Below are 17,024 nucleotides of genomic sequence, written 5' to 3'. Positions count from 1 at the left end.
TATCTTTTTGCGAGGCTGTTAATCCAGCCTCTCAAACCAGATCAAATCTCACTCAGTAGCTTGGGCGGGGGGAATGACACAGAGGAAACTAAATGTGTGCATCAGGAGGATACAAACGGTCCAGTTGTCATCTTTTGGTAAGCTTTTGTTTGAAGGTTGGGATGAAATCAGCTCAGGACAATTCACATTGAAAATGCACTTTGTGGACGCTTTGCCTCAGGCAAGCCAAGCCCTACACACATACACACGCGCGCACAGACATGCGCACAGACACGCGCACACACACATTCAGGATGCACAGCGCTGGCCCTCGTCAGTTTTCCTCTCTATTCCTTCACATTAAAAATGCGGCTCTGCTCAGTCTGGCGGCACACGCTGCCAAGCCTGCCAGGCTGTGAGCTTTAAGCAGATACACCTCAGTCTGTCTCACAGGGTATTTGCAATAGTTGGACTAGTTAGGAAATATAAGACGGAAAGAAACTGGTGCAAAGTACACATTATTTTATATATGAAGCATTGTCATTTCAGACTGTCAATACGAGGAAGGGAAAATAGCTTCCTTAGTGATGTCTTACTCTATCTGTTGTGTTGTAAATGAAAACACTGCATTCAAATGATCCTACATACTGTGATTTACTGGCTTTCCTAATGCAGGCAGACATTAAGACTGTTTAGTTGGAGGAGATTGACCTTTGAAAAGCACAGTGAACTGTAAAGCATACTAGATGATTAAATCAGAAAGCTGTCTTAACTCATCATTACAACAGTGAGCACAGGGAAAATAAAAGTCTGGATTAAAGCTGCACTGCACAGAGAGAGACACGACTATTGACATTATTGATTACGAAACTAACAAAACAGTCATTGGGCACACAAGTCTGTTTCATTACATCAAATGCTGAGCTTTTTATCACGGCGTTACTCACAGGAAAACATCCAGATGACCGACAGCAGCATTTGAGGGGCTCTTTTCCTGTGGGCGTTTTGTGTTTGATCAGAGAATTTGGCATTTTGGACGCACTGAATTTGGGTGCTCAAACTGTTCTGCCTGCTGCCAAGTCATACCAGAGATGCAAACATGATCAGATTTGGGGGGTTGTGAGTCAGTTGAACGGATACCAAAGGACATTTAGCCCCCGCAGGAGAGGAAAAGTGACTTTGTTTGATTTTTATTTGTGCCTTGTTTACTCATATATACCCTGTCTGCTGATTTTACTTTGACCTCTGTGTGTTTTGTAGTCCCCTGAGAGGAGCCTGGTGATGAGCCTGTCCAAATCAATTGTATCACAGTTTAACTTGTTTAAACAGACATTGACAACAAAAATTGTCCTTGTATCATTGACTCAGGCTTCTTTAAATATTCACCTGCAAAACTTTCAAAGAATAAATAGAGGGTATGGTATTCGATACAATATAATACGATGTTATTCAATATGATACTTTACAACACTCTGATATATTTCACTACAATACGATCACTACGATATGATACGATAAATACAATATGATACAACACCATACAAAACAAAACAATACGATGTAATACGATAGGATCGAAATGATACGCTATAATACAATACGATATGACACGTTACAATATGATACGATCAGTATGGTACGATACAATTAGTACGTATGATACGATATGATACATTGCACTACAAAACAACACAATACAATATGATACGATCCATACGATCCAATCAGGACGATATGATACAAAACGATACAACACGATATGAAGTGATAAATACGATATGATACAACACCATCCAAAACAATTAAATACGATGTAATATGATAGAATAGAAATGATACGATACAATACGCTATTTTACAATACGATATGACACGATACAATATGATACGATCAATACAGTACGATATGATTAGTACAGTATGATATGATACATTACACTACATAAACAATACAATACAGAGCCAACTTTGGCAGTTTTTGGCGTTGCTCAGAGAGATCTGAATCTCACACAAGCTCAGAAAATCTAGCTCCTCCCCTATGCACAGCCGCTTGGTTGAGGAGGTAATGAGCCATTTGAAGCTGGAAAAGCTCAGATACACCACTCAGGGTTCAGTTAATAAATTCCATAAAATATGTAAACCATTTCTGGACTATTATAATAACGTTTACACTACATGAACTGTAATTTAAAGCCTGTAGCAGCTGACCATAATCACGCAGAATTGCTGTAGAATCCTGACTTTTTAGTAAACTGTAGTTATTTTATTTTATTTTATTTTTGTATTTTAGTACGTTTCGTCTTGTATTTTGCTAATTTCCTCTTGTGATTCATTTTATATATGTGTGTGTGCATGTATGTGTATACATATCATTATTATCGTTATCTCTATTATTATATTTGTTATTATATTTGCTGTTATCTACTCATGTAATTGGTTAATTATCCTTTTTTACTCTTGGTTTGTTGGTCAGTCTCCCAGGAGGGTGGGGCGGATGGGTTGCAAATGTTTGCATAATGTATAACCTGTAATTACTTGAAAAAATCCAACAAAAAACATTTGAAATATAAACAATACAATAAGATATGATCAATACAATACGATCAGTACGATACAACACTATATGATATGATCGATACGGTCAGTACAAAGTGCTGTACATAAATAGACAAACAACGCAGGCATAAAAACAATTAAAACACAGGGAAATAAAACAATAAAAACAATTAAAACACAGGATAATAAAACAATAAAAACAATAAATAAAAACAAGCCATAAAACACTAAAACAGGAGCAGAGTCTCATGCAGGGTTGAAAGCCAAGGAATAAAAATGGGTTTTAAGATGAGTTTTAAAAATGGACAGTGAGGAGGCTTGTCTAATTTTGAGGGGAAGCTCATTCCATAATTTTGGAGCAGCAACAGAAAAAGCTCTATCCCCTCTCAGCTTCCGTTTTGCCCTCGGTAACTCCAGGAGCAGCAGATCAGCTGACCTGAGGCACCGAGCAGGAGCGTAGGGGTGAAGGAGCTCAGAGAGGTAAGGCGGGGCCAGACCATTTAAAGATTTAAATACAAATAACAGAATCTTAAAATGGACTCTGAAGTGCACAGGTAGCCAATGGAGGGAGGCCAGGATCGGAGTAATGTGCTCCCTCTTACGTACTCCAGTTAAGAGGCGAGCAGCTGCATTTTGCACCAACTGGAGACGTGCGAGGGAGGACTGACTAACTCCAATATAAAGTGCGTTACAGTAATCCAGCCGAGAAGTAATAAAAGCATGGATTACTGTCTCAAAGTACTGCTGTGCAAGAAAAGGCTTCACATTTGCCAGCTGCCTAAGCTGAAAAAAGCTGGACTTCACTACAGAGCTAATTCGACGATCCAATTTAAAATCACTGTCCATCTTAAAACCCAAGTTTGAGACTGTTGGTCTCAAATAATCTGCCAACAGGAGGTTCACATGGGCCACTGGGACCAAACACCATCACTTCTGTTTTCTTTTCATTGAAATTTAAAAAGTTAAAAGCCATCCAGGCTTTGATGTCCTCAAGACATGCCAGAAGTGGTGCGAGGAAGGAAGCATTATATGATACGATATGATACTTTGCAAAACTGCAATATATTTCACTACAATACGATCAGTACGATATGATACAAAACTGTATAACACGATATGATGCGCTTAATATGATATGATACAACACCGTACAAAATAATACAATACGATGTAATACGACAGGATACAAACGCATCGATACAATACGATATTATACAATATGATATGACACGATGCAATATGATACGATCAATATTATCCGATCAGTACAGTACGATAAAATTAGTATGGTACGATATGATACATTACGCTACATAAACAACAATACAATCTGATATGATAGATACGATACGATCAGTATGATATGATACAAAACAATACAACACGATATGATGCAATTTGATATATGATCACCTTAAAAAAATGATCAAAACATCAGACACTAAATCTCATATATTATATCTTTATATATTTGATATAAAATAATTACTGGAATTTATACCAGATTATACCAGATTTACACCAGATCAATTTATACCAGATAAAGCTGCCTTGCTTGCCTTGCCTTGCCTTGCCTTGCCTTGCCTTGCCTTGCCTTGCCTTGCCTTGCCTTGCCTTGCCTTGCCTTGCCTTGCCTTGCCTTGCCTTGCTACCAAACAATTTAGAAATTCCATAATAGAATTCGACTTTACTTGAATTGTCATTCTTTTACTTCAGAAACTTTACTAATACATGCAGTGGACTTACTTAAATGTCATCAATAATTTCTGTCTGTGTCACCAGCCTGGTTTATACAACTGCATCGACTCTATGCTGTAGGTCACTTGGCTCTGTGCCTAGACAGAAGCCTACACTTGTAACCTGATGTGCCCCTCCTCAAAATGTAACCAAGCGTCAGAACAATGCAGAATGGGACTCCTGTGACTGGTATGTTGGGTCACATTCTATATCAGGAATCACTGTATATTATTTCTCCTCAGACGTCTCCTCTCTTTTCTTATTTATTTATTTATTCTTTAGTATGATCCATTGCTGCTCAACATTTATCAGCTCTAGCTTCAACATAAAACCCTCTGATAATACACTCAGAGTCGCTATAGTTTCCTGTGCACAAACAATCAGAGAATGTAGCAGGACTGTAAGCCGGCGATATGACTAGCATAGAAATGGCACTGCTGACTAAGCCAGACTGTAGTTAGCTACTGTTGAAGTATAGACTCACCTTCCTCTTCTGCATGGGATTTTCACAACACTCCACTGTACATGTGCTACAGATGTGGACACTAAAGTAAACACTCAGTGGCCCTGTTAGCAATCTGTATGTGTTCTCACAATGTTAACAAGCACCGGGACAAACGGTAGAACATTGTCTTAGAATCAGTCTCACATAATTGCTTCAGTGTTTATCGGGGGTATCTTCAGTGGCAGCAGCGGAGCATGCACAGCGATCAGTTTTTATGTGTTCAAAGTGAGGGGCTACGTTAAAGTGGCATCACATAGACGGTAGTTGTAGAACAAGGAACTGGAGACCGCATTACATGTTTCATGTCATACGACTGACAAAGCCCGTTCTGCAATGTCACAATCTCTGATGGTGAAACAATACATTTTTCACGCCTGATATAATATGATTTGAAAGTAATCAATGAAACTTTATGATACATTTTGATATGGTGATAAAGAAAAAGACAATATGAAGCCATACATTTTGACATGATTCAATAAATTATATTACTCCTTCAGGGGAAAAAATCTATAATATGAATAACAGAGTTTCTTTTTTTACTTTTGAACTTTCAGTATAGCCAGAGTGTCAAAAAGATTTGATTGAATATTCAGTTAGGATATATTTCAAATCAGATTCCATATTTCTCTCTGACTCTTACTTTCTTTTTGGCTCTCAGACTGATTATAATCTTATATCTTAACCTTTGAGCTGTAATTCAGATTACTTCAGCATTTACTGAAATGAAAAAGCGGTTGAAAGAAAGCTAATAGCTTTTCATCTTTTTTATTTACATTGGAGCACATCACGCAGTGTCGACAATATCCCAGACAGCACTCAGCATTTGACTGATTTGAGCACAGCAGGGCGTAACACATCTCTTAACCTCTAGTGATGCTTTAGACTGGATATTGAATTTTTCTCTGTAAATAAAGTTCTGCATTTTAATGGGATTTCTTTGGATTTGTGATCAAATATCAGGAGTCCTCTGGGGGGTTTCAGCTCAAACATCAAATGTATGAAGTTTCTTCAAAATGAAATAGACTGATCCCATCACAAATGCAGCGTAATCTGTATCCTCCATAAGTTAAACACAAAGTCACTTCTCAGGCTCTTTTCTCTCGATATCATACTTTAACATTTGGCCTGTAAGCCTTTATATACATCACCAGTCTTCGTCTACATCCAGGACTAGATTATAGAGGAGCTTCCATCCTGCACACTCTCGCTCTCTCTCTCTGCCTGAAACAAACATTCTGTTTGCCTGTCTTGTATGCGGAGTCGTTCTCAGTATCTCCCTCTTCTTATTCCCAATCTCTCCTGTCCTAGATTGCCCTTAATTTCTCATGTCCTCACTTTTTCACCTCCCTCCTTCTTCCATTCACTTTCTCCTCCTTCTGTTGCATCAAATCTCTCGCTCCTTCCACCTCTTCACCCGCTGCCGCCTAAGGCTTTTGTTACGTAATTCACTTGAAATAATCACAAGGCTGGTATCGTGGATGTGGGGAGATACGGCGGGCGGTGCCGGGTTTGATAAAACTGAAATTACTGATCACTTGCTTTGCAGATTAAATGGGTCAATCTATCAAGTTCACGGTTGTTGAGATTAAGAAAATTGGTCTGTCAGTTGCAAAGTGTGCATGAGGATGTGAAAACTTTTCTTCTCACGTCTCGGCTTTAAAGTTCTGATAACAACTTTGTGATTTGATGACACGTGACAGCAGTTCTAACATTGGCGCTTTTCTAACAGAATCACTTTCATACTTTTACAGAGGAAGATTTTAGTCCTTTTATTTTCTGAACTTCAGTCTGTCTTTTCTGTTTTTTGGCTTTGTGTCTTTGTCTTTCTCATCGCTTGGAGTTGTTACCGTCGTTCTTTCTGCTTTTGTCTCTCTCCTCTCCTCTCCTTTCCATCTAGCCAGCCTGAGCTCCTCCTGTTTCCTTTATCCAGCCGTCTGTGTTCAAGGGGAATTACAGAAGTCATGCTTCACACGCAAGACACAGGACAGAGACTGGGCACAGCTCAGGCAAAAAAGTAGACTCCCAGAGCACTCAAAACGGCTGAAAACATCCCCAGAAGTCGTGTTCAACCTTCACTCCTGCCTAAATACCCACTGAGTAAGACAAAGGAAAAAATGAGATGATGAAAGAATTATATGGCAAAGCCTCAACACATACAGAAAATCCTCCAAAGCCCCGCAGACACTCTCCACCCATGCATTATAGATCAGTGGCAACTTTCCTCCCCTATGGATTCTCCATGATGAAACCCAACTGAGTGGCTAATATTTGTCACAATGAGATGTATAATGTGATGTCAAATGTAATTTTAATGCAAAATTCCAAATGATTCAATATCTAGCAAATGGATTACTTCAAATCAAAACAGCATTGGAGCCCCTAATCTCTCCCTTCTTTTTTCTTCATAGGCTTCAGCTTAATACTCCTCTATTTCCATCTTGCTTCCTCTGTGATCTCCCCCCCATGCCTCTCTGCCTCCTTTCTTCATCTCCTCTACATAAAAGGTTTCATTGGGGTCATTGGGTGGATGGTACCAGCCCTCCTTCATCTATGTGGTTTATAGTTTTGTTTTGTTTTTTCATAAGAGAGCTGAGAGAGCCCCTCGGGTTGAAAAAAAAGTCGGATCAATCTAGCAACCAGTACAGCTGGCTGATCTCCTGTTTCGATTTGAATGAATTAAAATCAAGCGCATAAGTGGCCCCATGGTAAAACAATACAATTAGCACTTGGCTTAGGAGCAGGAATGATGCTAAAATGCAGAAAGAGGAGAGTATCTGAGGGCATCTTCTGGGGTCATGGGGGTACCAAAGGGTAAAATGATGTTTTTAAATGGATGATCAGAATATTGAAATACATTCTGAGCCAAAGAGTTTGAAGGTGATGATGGGACAGAGTTGTTTGTAAGGTCTAAGGAGTAACATGTGTGAGAAATAAAAAAATGCAGGAATAACAAGTAGGTAAATCTGCACCTTTTTATCAACCAAACCTGGGATACAAAGTACTTCAAGTCAAAAAGGCAACTACATATTGTATGTGACTCAAACCTGCCTTGCTCTGTCACCATTTTTTCCACACCAAAGTTGATCTGTGTCTGACATTTTTCGTGTTTGCTTCCTGTATTCCTCCTTGAATGTAGCAGTCTATGACTCATGCAGATGCAAATCAGCTTGAAAACAGCAAACGCTCAAAGTGGAAAGAGAAGTCACTTTAAACAGCAGCATTAGCCCGCCCATGTAGTTTCTTTATGATTCACCGTTTTGCATACTCAACTTTTGCAAAAGTTTCCTCCTAATTTACTCTGCAGGAATAAATCTAATACAATGGCAACTGGGTGAAATTGCAAAGAAAGGGAGGGAAGTCTCATTTTCGCCTCGTGGATCAGTTAAAAATTGGTTTTTAATTAAAGGTAATTCTTTTTTTCTACATCATTAAGCAAAGCATGATTAAGCCATTATAAGAACTCTTTTTTTCTTTTTTACATTTTATTAAAACTTTCAAAACAGATCAGGAGTTGGTAATTAAATTCTCATTGAAAAAGCAAAATTCTTGATAGAGTGATAATTTACATGAGTTGATTTATGACAGCTAGGCGTAGCTGTAGCTGACATGTATCAAACAAATCACTTGTGATACACGTAACTAAATTACAGAGGAGAGCTGTCTGTTTGGATTCTGTTAGAATCATTGCACGTCACAGTCGTTAATAGCCCAATGCTAACATCAGTGGTTAATGTACATCTCGCCAACAGTGATGAGTAAAGACAAGGCAGCAGCAGGACACTGATTGTGTTCAGAGAGGATCCTTTGCAACACTGCCAACAGCCGTGTGCCTGTCAAAAAGTCTCCGACACAGAAATCTTCTGTACATATTCACTGTGAGACACTCTGGATTAATGCGTCAGAGCCAGGCCTAGAATGTAAAGAGGTGAAATACAGACTTACAAAGTGTCCGATAAATTAAAAAGCTGAGCTTGTCCCTGGGCAACCTTACACAAGTTCACCCTCTGTTACACTTTTCTGGCACTTTTTCAATCTTACTGCACTTCCTCTCCAAAGTTATGAGAATAACTTATGAATATGAACCTTGTGATTAATACTCTACATAACCGCTTCACCCTTAAGTTAACTCTTAACCAGTTTGTCCTGAGCAACAACCTCCTGTGTTGAAAGATGAAGCCAGTATCAAAGTGTTTAGAGCCGCAGTTCCATGAGGTTCCACTTAGAGGCTGCTTGCAAAAGCCCAGGAAGGCAGAGATGCATCCAGGGGTTTGAAAGGGTCAGCCGAAGCCCCCCCTTTAAAATGAGATTGGCCATCCCAAAATCTAGGACCTATGATTGGCTTTTTGACTTAGGTTCTTAGGCCTATAACATTCTAATATTAACCGTCTCTTATGTTACTTTTTAAAGCTTAAAATAAATAAATAAATAAATAAACAAACAAATAGCATTACAACATTTTGGTGACGTGACTGTAAGAAGTTGAAGTACATATAAGTGTAGACAGAAAGAGTGATAAATGCGTATGGGCAAAAAAGTCTGGACACATCGCTGCAAATAAGCCCCATTAACAACCATGTTACAGGCCCATCAATACAGCAAAAACAAAGGTTTACAGCCTTTAAAAATATGGTTTTGTTATCACAAGCTCATGACTTCAGTCATCATTTTGTCTTTAAATATGTCCATTTTGAAAACATAAGATTGTTGAAGGAAAGAGCTGCAGTTATAAAAAAAATTAGAAGGGTTATGCATGTATTCGCAAAATTATTTGCTAAGGTGACTTACAGGTTTGCATGTAGCTGATTGCCAGGAATCTAAAGGGTTGCTGGACTTTGTATTACATCTTCATAAACCAATGGGTGACATCACTGAGACTAGGTCCATGTTTTATTCCATCTATGGTTTGTCCCTCACATTAACCTCTAGGAATCAAACTTTTCAGGCAATCATCTGGAGTGTTTCAAGAGTTTTTACCTTTAAGTATTATCTTAGCAGATCAGAAGAACATGTGCAGCCTTGCTCCTTATCTTATGTTTTACTTTTCCTATGGTTTTGTTAATGAAAATGGCAATGTAAACTATAACAACAGAGCAGCAGCACTCCCAGTATAAGGTGCCACAGGGTCACCAGTGGAAGACAGAGAGGTCAGAGGACTGGAGTGGCAGGGTATGGACGTTTCAGCACCATGGAGAGAGCCACATGCAGAGACTGGGGGCTGTTGAAGTGCACCAGGCTCTGTCTCAGGACCTTTGGAGTTTGAACCAGCAAAGTTCAATGGTATCCTAAACTGGGCACAGTATATTCAGTATGTAGCAGGAGCATTTCAGGCTTCAGTGATTACACATCAACACAGCAGATCTGTGACAAAGCACCTCAAATCAAAGCTCCACTAACAGGCTTTTTGATCAAAAGAGGAGCTTTCAACTGGACTGACTGTAAAAAGCAGTTTAAAGTTATCTATCATTACACTGCCTCTGATCTTTTAATTAATAATTTTGTTGTGAAATGGTATTCCAAAAGTACACAGACACGTACGGCCTGACATGAATGAAGTTTATCTTCCAAAAGGAATTAAATCATATCATGAAGACACAACACAAACATTAGCAGATCATAATCAGTAAATTACCAAACTGTGTATTAACACTTTCCCACTAAAAACAGAAGCTGATATCAATTAAAAGCTCCCAGAACATGAGAGGAATCTGACTAAAAGGCATTATTTTGGTTTAGTTGCCCAATATTTAAAAACTGCTTAGTAACTTTCAGAACACGATCAACACTAAAACTTCATTTAGTGCCACTGTAACAGTTGTAGGATGAGAAAAACAAAAAGAGCTTAGTGTGTTGATGATTTTGTGTCATCACTGTTGGTTCATGCCAAAGATGCCGTGTTCTTCTTTCCCAAAGTACACACAACCAGCCTCCAAACCATCTTCAATGAAATGGGCAGACCAATAATACTTCTGTTCACTTGGCCTGCACCTGATGCAAACTTTTAATTGTACCGGCTGTGACTGTTGACATTTCACAAGCTCAGGCGGGAACGCAGATTTAGAGACGCCTTAGTGTTTGAGTGTTCAGCACCATGGAGAGGGACACAGACGAGGTGACATGGTTTCCAGAGTTTCAGCACCATGGAGAGAGGCAGACGGATGTTAAAAAGCACTCTGTGTAAAGAGCTTCATTCTTAACTAAGGAATATTCCAAGCATTATTTTTTTAGAGGCAGAGAGCTTTAGAGCAGAGAGGGAATAAGAGGGAGGGATGGTGGTGGTGGGGGGAGGGCTATGATGTAAATAAAGTCTCTGTGAGGAGACTCTGTGTAATGTGTGATCCTGTTTAACTCTCTTTGAAGGTTTGCACCACCTAAGCCCCTTCAAAGGAAAAACTCCAGAGACAAAGACCTCTGCCCCACATTACTACACGAGGCACTTTTCATTCACATGCTCGCATTCATACTGCATTATGTCACATTAAGATATGCAGACCTACTGTACTGTATTCTCCTGGATGTGCTTTCTGTGTTTTTGCATACAGGCATGCTGAGACTGCTTTTGTATGCAAAGCTTTTCTTTTGAACAGACAAATCTGAGGGGACAAATGGCTCTAATGGATCATGAATGCATGCATGTGTGTGTGTGTGTGTGTGTGTGTGTGTGTGTGTGTGTGTGTGTGTGTGTGTGTGTGTGTGTGTGTGTGTGTGTGTGTGTGTGTGTGTGTGTGTGACTGTGTGTCTACGCCACAAGCTTACTGGTATACAGTATGGACTGATGAGAGGGAAAGGCCTTTAAATTAAACATAGAAGTCTTTGAAAAGACAAAATATAAAAAAAATAAAAACAGCAAGAGGGCAGAAAGGTAATGTGCAATCCCTCTGCAATCCTTACACAGTGCGGTTACATGACCTACAGACGTCAGAGTTCTCATCGCCGTGAATAACAAGATATATTGATGCCAACTCAGTGTCAGAATTATAATGAGTCTGTACTATAATATTTACTACAGTATGAGTGTGCATGCATCACTTATGTGGGTAGGTGAGAATAAAGCACTGTTAGTCATCACTCAGCAGCCTACATTCTGATGAAATGATGTTTTTCCAGCACTCAGCGGTCAGTTTACTTTGCTCCCCCCTGCTACAGTAAAGACTTATGCAAAGCTATAACTCGTGGGTGACGGCCGACCTCTGACCCCGCTGTGACTCTTTATATACCGGTGTTACGTCAGGTGTTTTCCTGTCTAAACTGTTGAGTGGGTTGTTTAGATGTGCGGTAGCCGTCCTCCGGGTTCATGACTGTGGGTTCAGCGTGGTTTCTGAACTGCTGAGTGGGCTGTTTGAGTTGAGAGGGAGATCAGCTTTAAGGTGCACACATGAGTGCCAAAAACACAAAGATATAACTGTTTATGGAGAGGTAGGCTTTCGGAAACCTAGAAATAGACAAAGGAAGGGTAGCCTACATCATCCAAGAAAAGCCTTACAGATAAATTAAGCAGGCAGTGTGAGGTCACCTTTATTTTCATACTGTGGTTTCTGGTTTATTAGTTGTTCTATATGGGACATGTTTTAAACAGGTGGTTAAACTTGAGCTACTGACCTTATGGCTGCAATTGTGCGTGAGACTAACGGGCGTTTGTTTTTATAATGCAAAGTCAACTTTTAAAGTCTAATTTGGGGCTTTTATGATATTTTAAGAGACAAGACAGTAGATAGAGCAGGAAACTTGGGTGAAGAAGTGTTGGTGTCGCAGGTTGGAATCAAACGCAGGCTTTCTGCTTTGAGTGCTATAGCCGTGTGAGTGATTTAACTGCTCAGCTAAACCAGCTCCCACAGAGTCTATTATATAGCCTTTTGGGGGTGTTACTGTCTTAATTCAACACATCGTATATTAAAATAAACTCTCAACTCAAGAACACAAGTACTACTTGAGTTAAACTTGATTTAAGCCTGATCAGGGAGAAGGAGAAGGACTGGTGATGAAGGCCAGCTCTGTCATGGGCTGCCCGCTGGACCCTGTGGAGGTGGTGGCTGACATGAGGTCAGATGGTCTGATGGTCAACACGTCACACCCCCTGCAGGAGACCATAACAACACTGGGTAGCTCCTTCAGTGACAGACTTCTTCACCCGCGGTGTCTCACGGAGAGATACCGCAGGTCTTTTCTTCCTGCAGTGGTCAGACTCTATAACCAATAACAACTACATCACCAAAACGGACTCAAGTGCAATATTTCCCCAATCTATTGTTAACGTGCAATAATTACTTAATCTCAGTTCATCCTTCTCTTCTTACATGTGCAAAAAATCTTTCTACCCATCTTCCCAGTTCTGTTCTGTACATTGTTTTATACCGAGGCTACAAGTCTGTGCACATTTTTCAACGCGTCATTGATTTTGGAAATATTTGTAAATTTACTTATTTAGTTGTGTATATACGTTGTGTATATGTGTTGTAAGATATAGTTATTTTTACTTCTTTAATTTTAATTGCTAATAACTTTTTAATAATTGCTATTTTATAGGCTCTTGTTTGCTTTATACTGTTTTGCACGGTCTACTTTGCTCCTGTAACACTTAAATTTCCCCATTGTGGGACGAATAAAGGATTTCTTATCTTAACTTATCTTATTCATTATTAGGGTTTAAATACTATGGTGTGGGCGCAGATTTAGCCTAACTGTTAGGTTGTGTGCCTATTTAGCGTGTGGTCCGGGTTCAATTCTGCATGTGGCCTCCTTCCCGCATGTCATTCCCCCACTCTCTCCTGGTTTCCTGCTCTATCCACTATCCTTTCTTCTCTAAATAAAGAGGTAAAAGCCCCAAAAATATTACTGAAAAAAAAGAACACAAAAACCTAAATACTGTGGTGTATGATCCAAGAAAAAATATTGAATTTGGCCACACGGCTCCTCTCAAGGCTCCTATTAGTCATCTTAGAATGGTCACTTTTTTCCCCCATACAACACCCTTGTGCTTGACTTGCGAGGTTTTCATAAGATGAAACATTTTAGTCACAAGGAGAGACGTCATTCAACTTCTGAAGGTTTTGTCAACATAAGTCATGCGAAAAAATTAAATAATTGAAAGTAAGATAGATCAAACTCTGTGTCCTTTCTGTCATCCTAACTCAAGAAGTGAAAAAAAATCTAAGTTTGATTTATGAATGGCTCTAAACACAGCTGCCTACAGTCACTCAGTGCATTCAGTTTATTAAGTTTAAGATTTGAATGATGTTTGTAGGTTACTCTACTCACATATGAAAACACGCTTGACACATAGCTCGTGATTCAAAAAAATCCTCCTCTTACGTCTTAACTTTCTGAGTTCTGCTACTTCACAGCTTGAAAAAGTAACGTGACCTTGGAGAAAAAAAAACATGCTTGAGTGGGAGTCTTTCTCTTTCTAAGACAGGGTTTTGTCAGGGTGCTTCAGTGATGACGGAGCCCATCTGACTAAAATGAAACATGTCTTGCGTGTGTGAACATAAGGAGAGACTCATAATGGCCTGAAATGAAAGGAAAATAGTTGTTTTTGTGAGTCCTCTGAGTGTTTTACCTCTCCGCTAATTAGGAAAGAAGACTCATGTTTTCACCCTACTTACTTAAAAATATAGTTGCTAAATATGCAAATAAATGCACATTTCCTCCCCTAATTGTTGCCTGATAAAGCACAAAACAGCCGGTCAGCACAGTGTGGCAGCTTTTAGTGGAGCAGAATTCCTCACGACTTGATTTTAGTCTCACATTTCTTCCTCTGTAAGTTTCTGAGGAATGGGAATCATTTCAGTCAACAAGAAGTGGATTATTCTGAATGCGACACCTATAGCATGCAAAATGTGCAATCATTCATTTTTTAAAAGGGCTCATTCTCATCAGAAAAGAGATGAATGAAACTAAGAGGACATTCTTTACCTGCAGCAAGGTTTCAGTAAAAGAGTTCCTCCATGCTGTATGATTTGGCATTATGCCTCACTGTGGGTGCATGAAGCCTCACTGATTGTTTCACACATTCCCGTCAGAAAAGGTTAATCAACACCAGCTTTTCAAGAGAGCTCACCTGCTCTTATTAAGCTGCTCTGATGCAGAAAGTGTGAGTCAGACTACCTTTTAACTTCACCAACAAAGAGCACAAGAGAGAGACACCTAGGCTGTTACTGTAGCTCTGACAGAACAATGCATCCACGAGCTGTCACTGAAATGTTACATTAAGTTGTGAAGATTAGATTGTCCAACACACCATCTCCAAGCTGTTAGATTACTGCTTAAATGACTGTGCCAGACAGCCATGTTTCCTGCTAAGGTACCCGTCTGGGAAATACAAAACCAGTGGTGCTCTGGATAATGTTTTTAACCAGAAGATACATCCTGTTTGACATCCTATGCCAGAGAGAGGGATGTAGTAGGGAGTAGATTTTGTGAATGGAGTTCAGTTTCTGTAAAGTAGAGCAGACTGTATTTTGGAATCATTGGTGACAGTCGTTTGTTGGGGCAAAGTGCACTCAAAGGTCTGTGGGTCAGTTCATGTCATTGAGAAGTGAAGGGTGGATTTATTCTACCCAGAATTCATGCATTAATGCAACAATGTCACACAAATTCCCTCTATTGATATAGAAGGTTCTAGCATAGCAGTAAGACCATCCAGTGTGAGCTGCACCCTTGTTATCAGTTTTAGTGACCTCTGCAAAATAAATGTAGGTCCATAATATCAGCTGTCAAAAGATCTTACCCGAGTTCCTCAGCTTGCGGTTCCTAAACACCGAGATGATCACCAGCAAGTTCCCCAGCACGTCCACCACTGTGGTGAAGATCAGCACGCTGGCCAGGATTCCAATGACCCAGGCGGGGCGGGCGCTCCCCTCCGTGGCCAGAGTGCGCTCCAGCTGCCCCAGCCGTGGCTCTGTCCGGTTCTTTATGAGAGCGAATGTGTCCGGCATCACTCGCCACACAGCCCCAAAACGGTGCTACCAAGTACCGGCTTTGTTTTTAGGTCCCGCAGGTACCCCCAGTACCGGTGTGTCCTGAACGAAACATGGAGCGCACCTGAAGTTCCACGAGAGCGCACGTCCAAGTCCTCCTCCTAAAGGGGAATATGAGTTACTTGGAGATGATGTGGTGATCACACGTGACAGAGATAAAGTTGCATGGACTCTTCTTTGTTGTGTTTTATCTTCTTTGTAAAGTCATCCATCGATGTGCCAGAAAAAAAAAGCATGCGCACTCCTTCGATTGAGAGAGATTGAGCGAGAAAAACCTGAATTATTTGACGTTTGGACAAAATTTTATGAAAGAATGTCCGGACCATTCATATTTTAAGAATCCATCCCCTTCCAGTGCCCCTGGCTTACTGGCTCGCATCTTTAAATCCCATCCGTCTGCACGCGCCCACGTTGAAGAGAGGTTCTTCCTCCTCTAAAATGTCAAACCACCGCACCGCCTCGGGAGTCCTTCTGATTGCATTTTCTATTCTCTGAGCAAACGGAGGAACACATCTTTTTTTTCTCTCTCTAACCATTCCTGAATCCCTTTGCCATGCGCTGAACTACGACGCAACCGGCTCTGCGCGTTACGAGTCTTCACTGGTAAATATGAGAGATGCCCTCAGTCAGCCTCACAGCAGGACGTCAGAAATCAGCACATTCCCACATCACATCACATTTTTTTTAATTTCAACTAATTTATTTATTTCTTTTACCTCCGACTTAGCTTGATGTGCTTCACCCCTTTCTCTCATCTCTAACCGTCTTTGCAATTTCTTCTCTGCCCATCTCCTGCCGAGCCGAGTTGTGCGTGCAAATAAAGATTTGCCTCATTTTCCCGTGGCCATTCACAGCTTGACTCCCCCCAGAATCTGGCTTTGATCTCGGCACAATGCTCAGAGTTGCTCTAAGTGCGCACACAGCGGTGGGTCGGCCCGGGAAGTCCAATCAGCTCGCTGTGACCGATAGGGAGCATTTGTCACAGATGAGCGAGGGAACATCTGCTGGAGGTCTTTGTTTGATATATTTTTTTTAATGTCAAAACCTGTGTTATCATACATTAACCTTGGTAAAAACACACAAGATGAATGTTTTGATTAGAAAACAGCTGGAGTCACATCCTAATTACAGATGTTATCCTTGATTTCTCTTCCATTATATTGGCATTGCTCCTCACTTTATGATCTTTGGTCTCTCCTTGTCTCTCTGAATGTCTGTCAGTCTGATTTTTTCCATTTCTGTCTCTTTGCCACTCTCTCCATTCCACTTTC

At 40.2% G+C, this 17,024-nt stretch overlaps 1 protein-coding gene across 1 annotated transcript in view; it reads right to left on the bottom strand.

The window, feature by feature from the left end:
• mtnr1bb (melatonin receptor 1Bb) overlaps positions 1-15,711 on the bottom strand; it is a 42,520-nt gene extending 26,809 nt beyond the window's left edge. The window contains exon 1 of the mRNA XM_034684585.1: positions 15,504-15,711. Coding sequence (XP_034540476.1) covers positions 15,504-15,711 — 208 coding nt within the window. The remainder of the gene's footprint in view (positions 1-15,503) is intronic.
• Positions 15,712-17,024: the final 1,313 nt, after the last annotated feature.

Source organism: Notolabrus celidotus, chromosome 5, assembly GCF_009762535.1.
Source record: "Notolabrus celidotus isolate fNotCel1 chromosome 5, fNotCel1.pri, whole genome shotgun sequence".
Taxonomy (NCBI): domain Eukaryota; kingdom Metazoa; phylum Chordata; class Actinopteri; order Labriformes; family Labridae; genus Notolabrus; species Notolabrus celidotus.
This window is presented reverse-complemented; position numbering and strand designations above follow the sequence as displayed.